At 43.9% G+C, this 15,266-nt stretch overlaps 1 protein-coding gene across 1 annotated transcript in view; it reads left to right on the top strand.

Moving 5' to 3' along the window:
- DIAPH3 (diaphanous related formin 3) overlaps window positions 1-15,266 on the top strand; it is a 504,443-nt gene that overhangs the window by 134,306 nt on the left and 354,871 nt on the right. Inside the window, exons 16-17 of the mRNA XM_073325081.2 lie at window positions 3,764-4,117; window positions 5,232-5,346. Of these exons, the coding sequence (XP_073181182.2) occupies window positions 3,764-4,117; window positions 5,232-5,346 (469 nt within the window). The remainder of the gene's footprint in view (window positions 1-3,763; window positions 4,118-5,231; window positions 5,347-15,266) is intronic.

Below are 15,266 nucleotides of genomic sequence, written 5' to 3'. Positions count from 1 at the left end.
GATGGTGACATGAGGTGCTGTTTAGCTTCTGAGCTGTACTCTATTTTTTTAATTCATTGAATTAAACATAGCACTTCAGTATGCTTTTAGCTGTACTCATGGTGTACACACTACAAACACACCCACATCAGTTACGTATAAATCTGTTTTCCAACTTTTATATATTTAAAAAAAATTAACTGTTTTGATTTATTACACTTTTGGATGCTGCAAGTAAACCACTTCAGGCGGATCTGAATATTTAGGACAAGTTTGAAAAGAGACCCTTCGTCTTCTCATTCCATTAGCAACTACTTAAGATAGTTAATTTTGTGTGTTGGGACCCTCTTTCACTCTTTCTGTACCCTAGCTGTTTTGTAGCATTGACGTATATTCATAATTATTTCTTTTAATTTATTAGCCAGTTTGAAAAATGTACCTTAAGCCTACTAGTCAAGGTGAAGCAATTTCAGAATTAGCCATTATTTTTTGGAACTCAAGGAGGACAGCTGAGCTCCCAGAGGATTTGGAGAAGGGCAAACAATTTAAAGGAATAGAGCGGTTGTGTACTATTTATTGTATTCTGATATTTCCTTGTTTCAAAAATATTTCCTATCCTTTGCTTAATCATAAAATCATAGAAATATTGATCTAGAAGGGACCTTGAGAAATCAAGTCCAGCCCCCTGCAATGGGGCAGGACTAAGTAAACTTAGACTATCGCTGACAGGTGTTTGACCTGTTCTTACAAACTCCAGTGATGGGGATTGCACAGCTTCCCTTGGAAGCCTATTCCAGTGCTTAACTACCCTTATAGTTAGAAAGTTTGCCCTAATATTTAACCAACATTTCCCTTGCTGCAGATTAGGACCATTACTTTTTGTCCTACCTTTAGTGGAAATGGAGAACTGACCACAGTCCTCTTTATAACAGCCCTTAACATTTCAGAAGACGGTTATAAGGTTGCCCTCCCCCCATATCTTTTCTCAAGACTCAGCATTTCCTTATTCCTTTTTCTTCACAGGTTAGGTTTTCTAACCCTTTTATTGCTTTTTGTTGCTCTCCTCTGGACTTGCTCCAGTTTGTCCACATCTTTCCTAAAGGGTTGGACACAATACTTGGGCTGAGGCCTCACCAGTGTCCAGAAGATCGGGACAGTTACCTCCCATGTCTTACGACTTTCCTGTTAATATTCCCTAGAATGATACTAGCCTTTTTCACAACTGTATAATGTTTGTTGACTCATATTTACTTTTTGATCCACTTTTACCCCTGGCCCTTTTTCAGCAGTCTTGCCACCTAGCTTGTTTTCCCCCATTTTGTAGTTGTGCATTTGATTTTTCCTTCCCAAAGTGTAGTACTTGGCACCAGTTCTCCAATTTGTCAAGGTGGTTTTGAATTCTAATCCTGTCCTTCAAAGTGCTTCTATCCTCTCCTAGCTTGGTGTCCTCTGCATATTTTATACGTTTACGCTCTACTCCATTATCCAAATAAATAATGAAAATATTGAGTAGTACTGGCTCCAGGACTGACCCCTGTGGGATCCCAGTTTGACAGTGAACGGTTTATAACTACTCTTTGAGTATGGTCTTGTCAAAAGCCTGACTGAAATCAGTATATCTCACATCTACTCCTTCTTTGAGTAGTGTCCCTACAGGTGCCCCACTCTGGGCACGCTAGCACCCCCTGCACCTTCGAGCAGAGAATTCTCATAGCAGTATCCATTGGGTCCACTCGTGTGTGTCTTGTGCTCCGTGCTGTTATTTAGCACTGTGTGGGAAAACAGCCCTCAGTTCCTTCTCAACCACGTTGACCTGGGACGGTCTAGTCCACTAGGCCAGTAATGCTGTCAAAGTAGGAAATTAGTGTGGTTTGACATGACTTGTTCTTGAAAAATCCATGTTGGCTGACCCTCATAATCCTATTGTCCTGTTGGTGCTTAATTTGATTTTTTTCCCCAATACCTTTCCAGAAGTGAGGCTGACTGTTCTATAATTCCCTGGTTCCTCTTTGTTCCCCTTTTTTAAGATAGGTGCTATGTTTGTCCTTCTCCAGTCCTTTGGGGCTACACATATCCTCCCTGAGTTCCAAAAGATAATTGCTATTGGTTCTGAGATTGCTTCAGCTTGTTCCTTAAGTATCCTAGGATGAATTTCATTAGAGTCTGTTGACTTGAATATATTTAACTTCTCTAAATATTCTTTAACCTGTTCTTTCCCTGTGTTCCTTGCTCTTTGTCGTTAATATTAATTGTGTGGAATATCTGGTCACGGTTTTACAGAAGACTGAAGCGAAATAGACCTAGAAATAGACCTCAGCTATCTTGATGATGTTAGTTCCGCTTCCCTGCTAAGTTGAGGATCTACACTTGCCTTCCTTTTTCACTTGCTCTATAATTTCATGATCACTTTCACCCATTTCATTATCACTTTCATCTTGTTGTTTAGACGTTTATAAAATAAACAAACAACAAATAGTCTATATACTGCAGTAGTCTATCTCCATTCTTCTGGTCAGTAATATAAATAAGAACCAGTAGCTAAAAGTGTATTTCTGATCTCTATAATATTGTCAATCAACTCTTTATTAAATATGTTTAAAAGAACTTACAACTAATTTGTCAAAAGTGCAGAAATTATAGTTTTATTTTAGATTTATACAAATGTTAAAAAAGGCATGTCTCCATATGCTCTAGGTGCCATGGACATACAGAGCTGTTTCACTATTAAAAAAGTATTAATTGAATAACTTGTGTTACAAATACCAGTAAAACTCATAATTGCCAAATACTACTTGAACAGGCACCTTGCTTTTGTTACACCTCTTCTCTATTCCTGCCTTCATTCTTTTTTTAAAATTTCCAATAGCAGATCCAAGTCTAGTTTTTTCCTGAGTTGTCTTCCATGTCAGTTTCACTTTTACTTTATGGATCCTGTTCTGAGGCTGCTTCTTTCATATCAGCTGCTGGGTTGGTATGTGCCTAATAAATTTGAAGCATACCCTCACCAAATAGTCTCTGATAAATTTTCACTCTGCTATGGATCATGCACATTTAGGATATCACGGTATTGATTTAACCTTCCAAACACGAAGTGATGTCATCTTCACAACTGTTAGAGCTAGAAACTTACTATTTCATTTGCAGAATCAAAACTTTCTTCTAAGAATGTGAATGGCTTTTGTCTAGGAAAACAGATTTTTTTCCCCAAGTCCTGTTTGTTCATGTAGTTTATAATAATCACTGGACCAAGTTAGTCCCAAGTGATGCCACTGGTTCTGGATCCTTGATTGTTGGAATAGTTCTTTTTGAGCTGTAATAGCAGCTTGAGGATCTGACCATCTTGATTTTTGGTTTGCTTCAGACTCTGGCTGGTTTAGATAAAAATCCATCTAGGAGCAAGAAAAATTATGCTTAGAAATACTGTGAAAAAGAGCTCTTTCTAAGCGTAAAAGCTTGCCTCTCTCACCAACAGAAATTACTTTACCCACCTTGTCTGTTTTAGCAATTGTATCACGTCCAATGAAACAAGGTGTTGAATACAGTATCTCTAGGTATGTTTTTGTGTCTGCTTCTGAGTCTAAATTGTGTTTGCAAGACGAAGAGCTTTTATTGTGAAAGATATGGACGTAACGAGACCATGTCTGTTTCAATAAAATTCATATTTCATTGTTTCATGGAGAAGGAGTCTCACTGAAAGAGTTACTTTTCTATTTATTCTGTAAATATGAACCTTATGGCACTCAGTTTAAGAAAATGAGTGAATAAACTTTTTTTTTCTCCCCAGTATGACTCCTTACCGCATGGATCAGATGTTCATTTTTTACCATCAATACAAGGAGGCACATCTATTCCTCCACCAGCTGCTGCAGCACCTGACCAATTACTACCACCTCCCTCACCAGCACCTTTTCATGGAGCAGTGCCTCCTCCGCCACCACCTCCACCACTGCCTTTTTTGAAGGGCTCGGGAATGCCTCCATCTTTTGGTGCACCACCACCACCTCCTCCTCCTCCGCCGCCGCCACCAGGCTTACCTGGAGTACAGTGGTCTCCGCCTCCACGTACATTGCCCTTTGGATTGAAGCCTAAAAAAGAATTCAAACCTGAGATCACCATGAAAAGGCTCAATTGGTCAAAGGTAAAACTTAAATGTGGAAAATTTCTGGTGCCTAATTCACCATCGAAATTATAGTAATTTGGCATTGCCAGATGGGTAAGCTGTGTAGAATGAATGTCAGTTTAATGAAAATGTAATGTTGTATCAATCTCCTATTATGCTTTACTTTTTCTTTCCTCCCCACACTTTGCTCCTTTCTTCCTCTAGGGAGTTCTGCTTCTGTCAGTATTTCCATCTGATCACTTGGTCGTCTTTAAAAATAATCAGTTTTTAAAAAATCATTATCCTTTATATTAATACAAATGTTTGGACCAAAAAACTCAGTGTAAAGAGTTATTCATTGGAAAAATATAGCTAAAAAAGTAAAGTATTATATTTGTGTTTGAATCAGAGAAGGTCTCCCTTAAAATGGATGATGTTTTAAATCTACACTGATGTCAAATTTTCTATATTTATATTCAGCGCACATTTAACCCTTTAACTAATAAGGTAGTACTGATAAAATACTTAATATTAAAATCTTTGTCTACAGACATTTGTCATGAGCGCTTCAACAGAAAAGTCAGATTTATGCTAAGAATTCTAAACAAAAGTTGATAAAACTCAGTTTGTGTTAAAGATCTTGGTGTTTGTATTGACATCTTCTAAACATTAGCATTTAATTTCTTTCAAACAATATCTTTAGTACATTAATATATTTTAGATATACCGTATTTTCAAAATTAGAAATCTTTGTAGTTGTGAAAACAGTGATTGAAATACTCTATGAACATGCAGCCTTTCAACTGTCCAGTTATTATTTTGTATTATCGTACCACTTAGGAGTCCTAGTTGTGGACCAGGACTTCATTATGCTAGGTGTTGTACACGCATGCAACCAAAAAAGACAATTCCTGCCTAAAAGAACTTACAATTTAAGTACAAAACAAGGGGCAACAGAAGAACAGATGGATACAGATAGATGGGTGTACCTGGAAACAATGAGACAGTATTGTTCAGCATGGTATGCGGCAGTCTTAGCAACCAGCTGCTTCACCATTGTTATGTATTGTGTAGACCTTACAGCAAAGTAGAATTTTACAGAAGGTTATGCTACATATTTACAAGGAATCTTTGATATCTCTTTCTTTTGCAGATTAGGCCACATGAAATGACTGAAAACTGTTTCTGGCTAATAGCAGATGAGGACAAGTATGAGAGTGCTGATTTGCTTTGCAAACTGGAGCTTACGTTTTGTTGTCAAAAGAAAGGTAAGTAGTTCATTGACTTGATTTACTACTTTTAAAGCTGTTTTTTCTAATCAAACAAACCATTTGTAATCACAGCCTACTAATTTTAAAGAATAGTATATATATCAACTACTTTGACTCTCCGTATTTTACATGAGAGCACATAAAAAATATGTAATCTGAAAAATAGTAAATTTTAGAGTCACGCTTCATTTTTATTGAAGAAGTAATAGTCTATCCCATCATTTTGAAAGCAGTATGCAATGTGAGAGTTAGAACAAAAATTTCAGTGAAAGACACCAAAATGCTTCCTGGTATTTTCAGATTATTTTGCTCCGTCATATTTAAGAGTATCTGTTCATACAATATAAAAAGATGAGCTATTGGCAAACTGGTGAGTCTCAATGTAGATTGCAGAAGTTATGGTGTTTAGCTTGCAAATATACATGATTTATTGATGCGCCAAGGATACAGACATGCCCACATTGAACAAATATTGCAGCGATTAAACTTGTGAGTATAATTGACCCAGGCTTTCCCAGAAACCGTTCTTGGTGATCTTTTTTCACGAGGTTCCCTCCTTCCTACACATGAAATCCTGCTCTTGTTCAGTCTGTCCCTGACCCAATTTTTTTAGGCCTGTGGAAAGGTCAGCTATCCCACAGATAATCAGAGGGCAGCCCCCTCTCTAAAGTAGTTTCATGTAGCCTGCTCCTGGTTTTCTCCTCTTTCTCTCCATTTGCTTTCTGAGTATGTTGCAACCAAGGATTTCCCTTTCAGAGCCTGTGGTTGTGTGTTGCTACCTTCCTGAACAGGAAAATTAATAATCTCATGTCCTCTTGACATCTGAAAATCTGAACTGTGAGCTGTTTCCCTTGTCCCAGAAGTGGGGAGACAAGACCAGTAGATTTGGTGGCATCTATGGGTTAGGACTGCCCTTGGCAGAAATTCTCCAAAGTTTTCACTTTTTTCAGTGACAGGGCATATTTCTATCACAGCTATATTGAAGTATGCTTTTAAGGAGATGTCAAAATAGAGATTGGTATATCTTCACTAACATTGACTGTTGAGGAAAACACTGACATTCTATACTGATACAGAAATAATTGTTTCTGTACCAAGTTAACTATGTATTCATCAGAATAATGATTGTGGTGATTGCTTTTATTTCTTAGGTGCTAGTGGCATGGTTTCAGATATTGATGTGGCATTAAGAACAGTATTGTTTGGATTAACAGAATCTGATCCCTTTGTTATGTTGCATGGCAAGAATTACCTTTATTTCAGGGTGATTAATAAGTTATAATTTATTAGGATTGCATCCAGAGATGCATTTCATAGGCTTTTGCAGAACAGATACCTTGAGAAACTTGCAGTCTAAAATGCAGATGTGATGGTGAAGATGAGAAGAACGACAGCGTGAGATTGAACATGGCTGTATTAACTTCGTGGGGTGACTGATTTTTTTTTTTTCTTTGTAAAGAAGTTTTTTGTTTTAGTTCATTTATTGTAGATTCTATGCCTGAAGTGAGTTTCTATGAGATACTTGAATGAGGTGAGACTGGTGGCTTGAGAATTAGGTATATGGAGGGTATCCCTGACATAGGGAGTAGCATGGGAGTGGCAGATGAAGGTAATGTCATGCCTCATTGCATTGACAAAACTGAGTAAGTGCTGGGGACAGCATAGTAAATCAGAGCCCTGGTTGAGCAACATTGCCCCTTTATCTCCTTCAGAGTCTGGACAAGAATTTTGAATTTATTCTTTAGATCGCATTAGGTGCATTAATAGATGAGTCCTTGTTGTTTGTTTATTTGGTAGAAAGGAATTTGAATGAGCCAATAAGTTTACTGAAAATGTTTAGTAATTTCAGCTGCACACTTACTAACCTGTTGAAGTTCTAGTAATAAAATTGTTGAAAGCTAATGACAATTTATTTTTCTGTAAATGTCTGGTTTTTTAAAATTTTTTCTTAAACTTCACACTAACCCCATCCCTTCTAGATTTGTTGGTGCTAAAATGATAAGCATGTGGCAAAATGGCCTGAGCCAAAGAAACCAAACAAACATGCATTAACTTTTAAATAACTCACTCTTCCAGCTACCTATGCAGCATTGCTTTTTTAGGAAAGCACTGTCAGACTGGCACCATTCTGAAGTCTCTGTTTTGTATGTGCGTAGTTACATTATTCTCAAAAGGCATGCCACTGCAACAAACATAAGAACAATGTATGCGAGGCTGCTTGTCAACTGATCAGAGTTTAAAAAAAATCAGATTTGGGGAAAAAAACCCTGTTCTTTTTTGAAAGCTGGTTCCTGTCTGTGTTCCACTGTGGGGTAGGCATGCGCTCTATGCGCCTGGAGTAGGAGAATTTTGAAAGACATGTCCATTGGCATGTGCATGTGCCCTTGCTTTCCTCCACTGTCCGGAGCTCTCCTCCTTCAAGACTTCATGCTGTATGTATTAAAGATTGTGTTAGTGCTTTCTCTATATAGTTACTCTTAAAGATATAAAAACTATAGAAAAGTTTTTGTAGTTTGATTCCTTATCTCTGGGGCAGCCCTCCCCCCCATACACTCTTTTATGGGTATCGGACTATGCCCAGAACTCAGGGCTTCAAGAATTGTCTCCTGCCCTCATTCCTTTTGGTCAACAGTGACTATCTGCTTGTACTGTCTTGGGGAAGCACACGTCACAGGTAAGTGCAATATTTGCTGCTCCTTCTCTGGCGGTATCCATTAGTCATGGGAAATTAGGCTTAGAAAATACCTTACAGAAAAGACCAAGAAGCCACAGTCGGACCTTGGCCAGGGGACCCTTCCTGTACATCAAGCTGAATCTACATGGAATGCATGTCTACCATGATGCCCAGCTCTGCTACAGGGGAGCCTGTAACCCATCAGAGTCTCATCAGGAAGGCAGAAAACACTTGCATAAATATAAGAGCAGTTCCTCCTCTTAGTTGGCTACTCCATATAAGTGAAGCAAACCTACTCTGTCAACCTCCTAGGACATACTAACTCTCAGAGCCGGGGCTCTTTCAGTATCAGACCTCGTTCTGGTAACACCCTTTCCATCGGTACTATCAAAGTTGAAATCTCAGAATCGGTCAGGTCTGGTGTGATCGGAGTTGCTGCCAGTGATTGGTAGAAATACGAAGTCTCTCTCCTCTGACCCCTTTGTGATGAGTGAATTGGAACCCTTATGCTCCAGGGATGTCAGAGACTTGTACCACATCAGAGGAAGTCTTTTCTCTTCCCCAGTCATTGGGACTTTCCCTAGTAAGGGTCCTCCATTTGAGCCAAGAGCAACTTGCTCGCCTCTCCTCTGCCAGAAGATACTCTTTCTGGTGGCTATAACATCTGCAAAAAGAGTCAGTGAATTATAAGCCTTAATGGTAGAACCTCCTTATACTCAAGTCTTCAAAGACAAGATGTCCTTAAGGACACATCCAAACTTTTTATCTAAGGTAGTTTCGTCTTAACCAGGTTATTGACTTACCTATATCTTTTTCTCAAGCTACACTCCAGTGTGAATGAGCAGCATCGCCATATGTTAGATGTGAGGTGGTGCTTGCTGTTATACTTGTACAGACCAAACACTTTCTTCTTCTTCAAGTGCTTGCTCATGTCCATTCAATTTGTGTGTGTGTGTGCTTGCCACGTGAACGGGTGCCAGAAGTTTTTCCCTCAGCCGTGTCCGTAGGGGACCAGCTCTGGCGCCCCCTGGAGTGGCGCACATACTATGGTATATAGGGCGCCGCCAGCTCCTCCCCCTCTGTTTCTTCTTGCCACTAGTGATGGTGCTGGAACTGTTGCTGCTTCAGCTAGTGCTGTTGCTTTTTCGTTTGTACGAACTCAGGGATGCTTGTATTATAGTGTATGTAGTGTTCCTGTTAGTGTTATTAAATCCCTTAGCTATAGTTAGACTTTGTAGGTCCCAAACGGGACTTTGCCTTGGGACGGGGCATGCCCCAATCCCCAGGCTTTAAGCCCTGTGATTGCTGCAAGAGGCCCATGCCCATTAACGATCAACACAGCAGCTGTCTGCGTTGCTTGGGCGAGGGGCCCATTAGTGAAAAGTTCAAGATTTGCAAGTCCTTCAAGCCAAGGACTAGGAGGAGTGCGATATTTTAGAGCGCTCCTTACGAAGTCGGCCCTCGCCCTGGTACCAGAGCACCGTGATCTTGGTATACAGTGCCCCACTGGGACCATCCACTGTCTGGCACTGGTTCCCATCTTGGCCGAAGCCACGGAAGACAGTGCGAGCTCTGTCTCCAACCTCACACAAGGGAAAGGATAAGACTGGGTGCGAAAAAGTTCCCATCCTGGGCAACTCTTCACCCACTTCGGGAACTCGGGCCCAAGCACCGGTTAAGCGATGTAGCCCAGCCCACTACCTGCCAGCCACCCCAGACAGTGGCGGAGGCCTCTGTCAGCTCTGAGTACCATCCATGCTGGAGGCCCTGCAGGTCAGCACAGGAGATCATGACCCTTCCGGTTCCACCTACACCAGCTCCTGCGGTTCCCTGGTCATGGGGTAAGTCCGCGTTCGGACCGTCATGGTTCCCACCGCAGCTGCACCATTCCCCATTGCAGGGGATGTCCCACCAGTGTTCGCCCTCCCGTAGCCACCACGCCTCTGACCGTGAAAGGCAAGCGTTGTGCAGCCCCATTCAGTTTCCAACCTTGGGCACGGGCAGAGAGGCTCGAGGCACAGCTCACTGGTGACCAGGTGCAGACCTCTGGAGGCACGCGCCCCCTGACAGGAGTACTGGTCTTGGCATCCAGTATTGCCGAGACCCTGGTACCGCTCCAGAGACCAGGCAAGGGATCGATGCTACCATTCCTTGGACTGTCACTGATCCCCCAGAAAGGCATCATCACGTGCTTGCTCTTCCTGGCACCAGGCCCCTTCCGATTCCTGATCTCGTGCCTCATCCCGGTACAGTTCATCAAGTGCAAGACGTAGATGGCTGGCTCCAGGCTGTTGCGGATCTGTCAAATGCTGCTAGTCTCCAAGACCCTGTTCCAGATGGGACTCCAGGCGGCGTGACCAGCACCGGTTGGGACAGAGCCACCTTTCCACTCTGCGCTGATTGCCTGGGAGCAATGGCTCAGGATCCAGTTCTGGTTTGGTGCGAGGTTCCCTGATTGCGGGACAAGCTCCGGTACCAGTGGTGCTGGCTACATTGTCGGCACCAAAACCGGTCCTGTGGCACCCATGAAACCTGTGGGGGTTCACCCAGCTTTCCCAGGCTGCCCACTTGGTGTCTTGAGCCTTGGAGAGACCAGCTGCCTCTCTCCCGCCCTTCTCCAGTGCATGAAGCCTTGGGTGCAAGGACCCCCAGGGCCACCAATGGTTGTGGAGGACCCTATGGCACCGGCATCTTCCTCGTCTTTGCCAGACGAGGCTATAACGTGGCCTCCTCCCCTGTTTCCTCCGGATGACGCTAAAGCACCCCAGGAACTATTGAAGAGGGTCATCACCAACCTGGGCCTTCAGGTGGAGAAGTTAGAGCAGTCCTTGGACTCTCTCTTAGATGTCTTCTGCTCCACAGCACCGGCCAGAGTGGTTCTGCCCCTTCATGAAGGAGTTTCAAAGATCACCAATGTCTTGTGGCAAACTCCTTCCTCCTTGCCCCCCATCTCCAAGAGAGCTGATACTTTGTCCCATTGAAAGGCCACAAATACCTGTACACCCATCCTGCTCCCACTTCCCTAGTAGTAGGAGCGGTTAACCACAGGGAGCGACAGGGTCAACCCAGAGCTACCCCTAAGAATAAAGACTCTAAGAGGCTAGACTTGTTTGGACATCAGGTTTGTTTGTCCTCTTGTCTCCAGTTGAGGGTGGCCAACCATTAGGCCCCCCTGGGATGCTGTGACGTTCCACTCTGGTGTTAGCTGGACGGGTGACCTGCTAGGCCTCTCTTACCTTTGACTCTGGGAGCCAGCCTTACCCTGCTCTGCTGTGAGAACCCCCACTCCTGGGCTGTTCACACACAGCTTCTGGCATGTAAGCTGATCCCAGCTACCTGCAAACGAATGACACTAGCCAATATCTCCAGTCCCAGACACAACCCTAGGAACCTCTGTCTTACAGTGTCGAGTAATGCCTGCTGGACTTTGTAAATTAGTCAGTTTAACAAAGAAATTGATAACTGGCTCTGCAGATGAAGGGAAAGCAGTGGACATGTTAGTCCCGGACTTTAGCAAAGCTTTTGATACGGTCATCACAGTATTCTTGCCAGCAAGTTAGAGGTAGGGGCTGGATGAATGGACTATAAGGTGGATAGAAAGCTGGCTAGATCATCGGGCTCAATGCATAGTGATCAATGGCTCCATGTCTAGTTAGCAGCCGATATCAAGTGGAGTGCCCCAAGGGTCAGTCCTGGAGCCGGTTTTGTTCAATGTCTTCATAATGATCTGGAAGATGGCGTGGATTGCACCCTCAGCAAGTTTGCAGATGACACTAAACTGGGAGGAGTGGTAGATAAGCTGGAGGGTAGGGCCAGAGGGCCCTAGACAAATTAGAGGATTAGGCCAAAAGAAATGTGATGAGGTTCAACAAGGACAAGTGCAGAGTCCTGCACTTAGGACGGAAGAATCTCATGTACCGCTACAGACTACGGACCAAATGGTTAGGCAGCAATTCTGCAGAAAAGGAACAAGGGGTTACAGTGGACAAGAAGCTGGATATGAGTCAACAGTGTGCCCTTGTTGCCAAGAAGGCTAACGACATTTTGGGCTGTATAAGTAGGACCATTGCCAGCAGATGTAGGGACGTGATCATTCCCTTCTATTTGGCATTGGTGGGGCCTCATCTGGAGTACTGTGTCCAGTTTTGGGCCCCACACTAAAAGAAAGATGTGGAAAAATTGCCAGTGGAGGGCAACAAAAATGATTAGGGGGCTGGAGTACATCACTTATGAGGAGAGGCTGAGGGAACTGGGATTGTTTAGTCTGCGGAAGAGAAGAATAAGGGGGGATTTGATAGCTGCTTTCAACTACCGGAAAGGGGGTTCCAAAGAGGATGGCTCTAGACTGTTCTCAGTGGTAACAGATGACAGAAGAAGGAGCAATGGTCTCAAGTTGCAGTGGGGGAGGTTTAGGTTGGATATTCGGGAAAAACTTTCACTAGGAGGGGGGTGAAGCACTGGAATGGGTCACCTAGGGAGGTGGTGAAATCTCCTTCCCTAGAGGTTTTTAAGGTCAGGGTTGACAAAGCTCTGTCTGGGATGATTCAGTTGGGCATTGATCCTGCTTTGAGCAGGGGGGTTGGGCTAGTTGTCCTCCTGAGGTCCCTTTCAACCCTGATATTTTATGATATGTACCAGGCTTGTTATCCCAGGGGGAGCCTCTGACAAACTTCAGACCAAACATACTGCTGCAGGTAGAATAAACAAACAGATTTATTAACTATAAAGATAGTCTTTAAGGGTATGTCTACACTATGAAATTAGGTCGAATTTATAGAAGTCAGTTTTGTAGAAAGCGTTTTTATACAGTCAATTTTGTGTGTCCCCACACAAATGCTCTAAGTGCATGTAGTCGGCGGAGTGTGTCCACAGTACCAAGTCAGTAGTCAGGAGCTGTTCAACTACAGGCTGAGCAAGTGCAGAATGGTGGTAGAATGTGCATTTGGACGTTTAAAAGCGAGCTGGCGCAGTTTACTGACTCGGTTAGACCTCAGCGAAACCAATATTCCCACTGTTATTACTGCTTGCTGTGAGAGTAAGGGGGAGACGTTTATGGCGGGGTGGGAGGTTGAGGCAAATCGCCTGGCTGCTGGTTTCGCACAGCCAGACACCAGGGTGGTTAGAAGAGCAGAGGAGGGCGCAGTGCACATGAGAGAAGCTTTGAAAACCAGTTTCATGACTGGCCAGGCTACGGTGTGAAAGTTCTGTTTGTTTCTCCTTGATGAAACTCCCCGCCCCTTGGTTCACTCTACTTTCCTGTAGGCTAACCACCCTCCCCACCTCCCTTCGATCACCACTTGCAAAGGGAATAAAGTCATTGTTGCTTCACATTCATGTATTCTTTATTCATTCATCACACAAATAGTGGGATAACTACCAAGGTAGCCCAGGAGGGGTGGTGGAGGAGAGAAGCACCAGGAGGGGTGGTGGAGGAGGGAAGGACAAGGCCACACAGCACATTAAAAGTTTACAACTTTAAAACTTATTGAATGCCAGCCTTCTGTTGCTTTGGCAAACCTCTGGGGTGGAGTGGCTGGGTGGCCAGAGGCCCCCCCACTGCATTCTTGGGCGTCTGGGTGAGGAGGCTATGGAACTTGGGGAGGAGGGCGGTTGGTTACACAGGGGCTTTAGCGGCGGTCTGTGCTCCAGCTGCCTTTCCTGTAGCTCAACCATACGCTTGAGCATATTAGTTTGATCCTCCAGCAGCCTCAGCATTGAATCCTGCCTCCTCTCATCACGCTGCTGCCACCTTTCAGCTTCAGCCCTCTCTTCAGCCCATCACCTCTCCTCCCGGTCATTTTGTGCTTTCCTGTACTCTGACATTGTCTGCCTCCACGCATTCATCTGTGCTCTGTCAGTGTGGGCGGACAGCATGAGCTCAGAGAATGTTTCATCCCGAGTGCATTTTTTTCGCCTTCTAATCTTCACTAGCCTCTGGGAAGGAGAAGATCCTGTGATCCTTGAAACACATGCAGCTGGTGGAGGAAAAAAAAGGGACAGTGGTATTTAAAAAGACATATTTTCTAGAACAATGGGTACACTCTTTCACGGTAAACCGTGCTGTTAACATTACATACATAGCACATGTGCTTTCGTTCCAAGGTCGCATTTTGCCTCCCCACACCACGTGGCTAGCCCCTCCCCCCTCCCCTTGGCTAACAGTGGGGAACATTTCTGTTCAGCCATAGGCAAACAGCCCAGCAGGAACGGGCACCTCTGAATGTCCCCTTAAGAAAAGCACCCTATTTCAACCAGGTGACCATGAATATCACTCTCCTGAGGATAACACAGAGAGATAAAGAATGGATGTTTGATTGCCAGCAAACATACACTGCAATGGTTTGTTCTACAGTGATTCCCGACTATGTGCTACTGGCCTGGTGTGGTCAAGTGTCCTACCATGGTGGACGGAATAAGGCTGCCCTCCCCAGAAACCTTTTTCAAAGGCTTTGGGAGTACATCCAGGAGAGTCACGAATGCCAGGGCAAATTAATCATTAAACATGCTTGCTTTTAAACCATGTATAGTATTTTAAAAGGTACACTCACCAGAGGTCCCTTCTCCGCCTGGCGGGTCCGGGAGGCAGCCTTGGGTGGGTTCAGGGGGTACTGGTTCCAGGTCCAGGGTGAGAAACAGTTCCTGGCTGTCGGGAAAACCGGTTTCTCAGCTCGCTTGCTTGCTGTGAGCTATCTACAACCTCATCATCATCATCTTCCTCATCCCCGAAACCTGTTTCCGTGTTGCCTCCATCTCCATTGAAGGAGTCAAAGAACACGGCTGGGGTAGTGGTGGCTGAACCCCCTAAAATGGCATGAAGCTCATCATAGAAGCGGCATGTTTTGGGCTCTGACCCGGAGCCGCTGTTTGCCTCTCTGGTTTTCTGGTAGGCTTGCCTCAGCTCCTTAAGTTTCACGCGGCACTGCTTCGAGTCCCTGTTTTGGCCTCTGTCCTTTATTCCCTGGGAGATTTTGACAAATGTTTTGGCTTTTCGAAAACTGGAAAGTAGTTCTGATAGCACGGATTCCTTTCCCCATACAGCGATCAGATCCCGTACCTCCCGTTCAGTACATGCTGGAGCTCTTTTGCGATTCTGCGACTCCATCATGGTCACCTCTGCTGATGAGCTCTGGCCAGCATGGCAAGCTGCAGGTGACCATGCAAACAGGAAATTGAAATTCAAAACTTTGCGGGCCTTTTCCTGTCTAACTGGCCAGTGCATCTGAGTTGAGAGTGCTGTCCAGAG

Source organism: Lepidochelys kempii, chromosome 1, assembly GCF_965140285.1.
Source record: "Lepidochelys kempii isolate rLepKem1 chromosome 1, rLepKem1.hap1, whole genome shotgun sequence".
NCBI lineage: Eukaryota > Metazoa > Chordata > Testudines > Cheloniidae > Lepidochelys > Lepidochelys kempii.
This window is presented reverse-complemented; position numbering and strand designations above follow the sequence as displayed.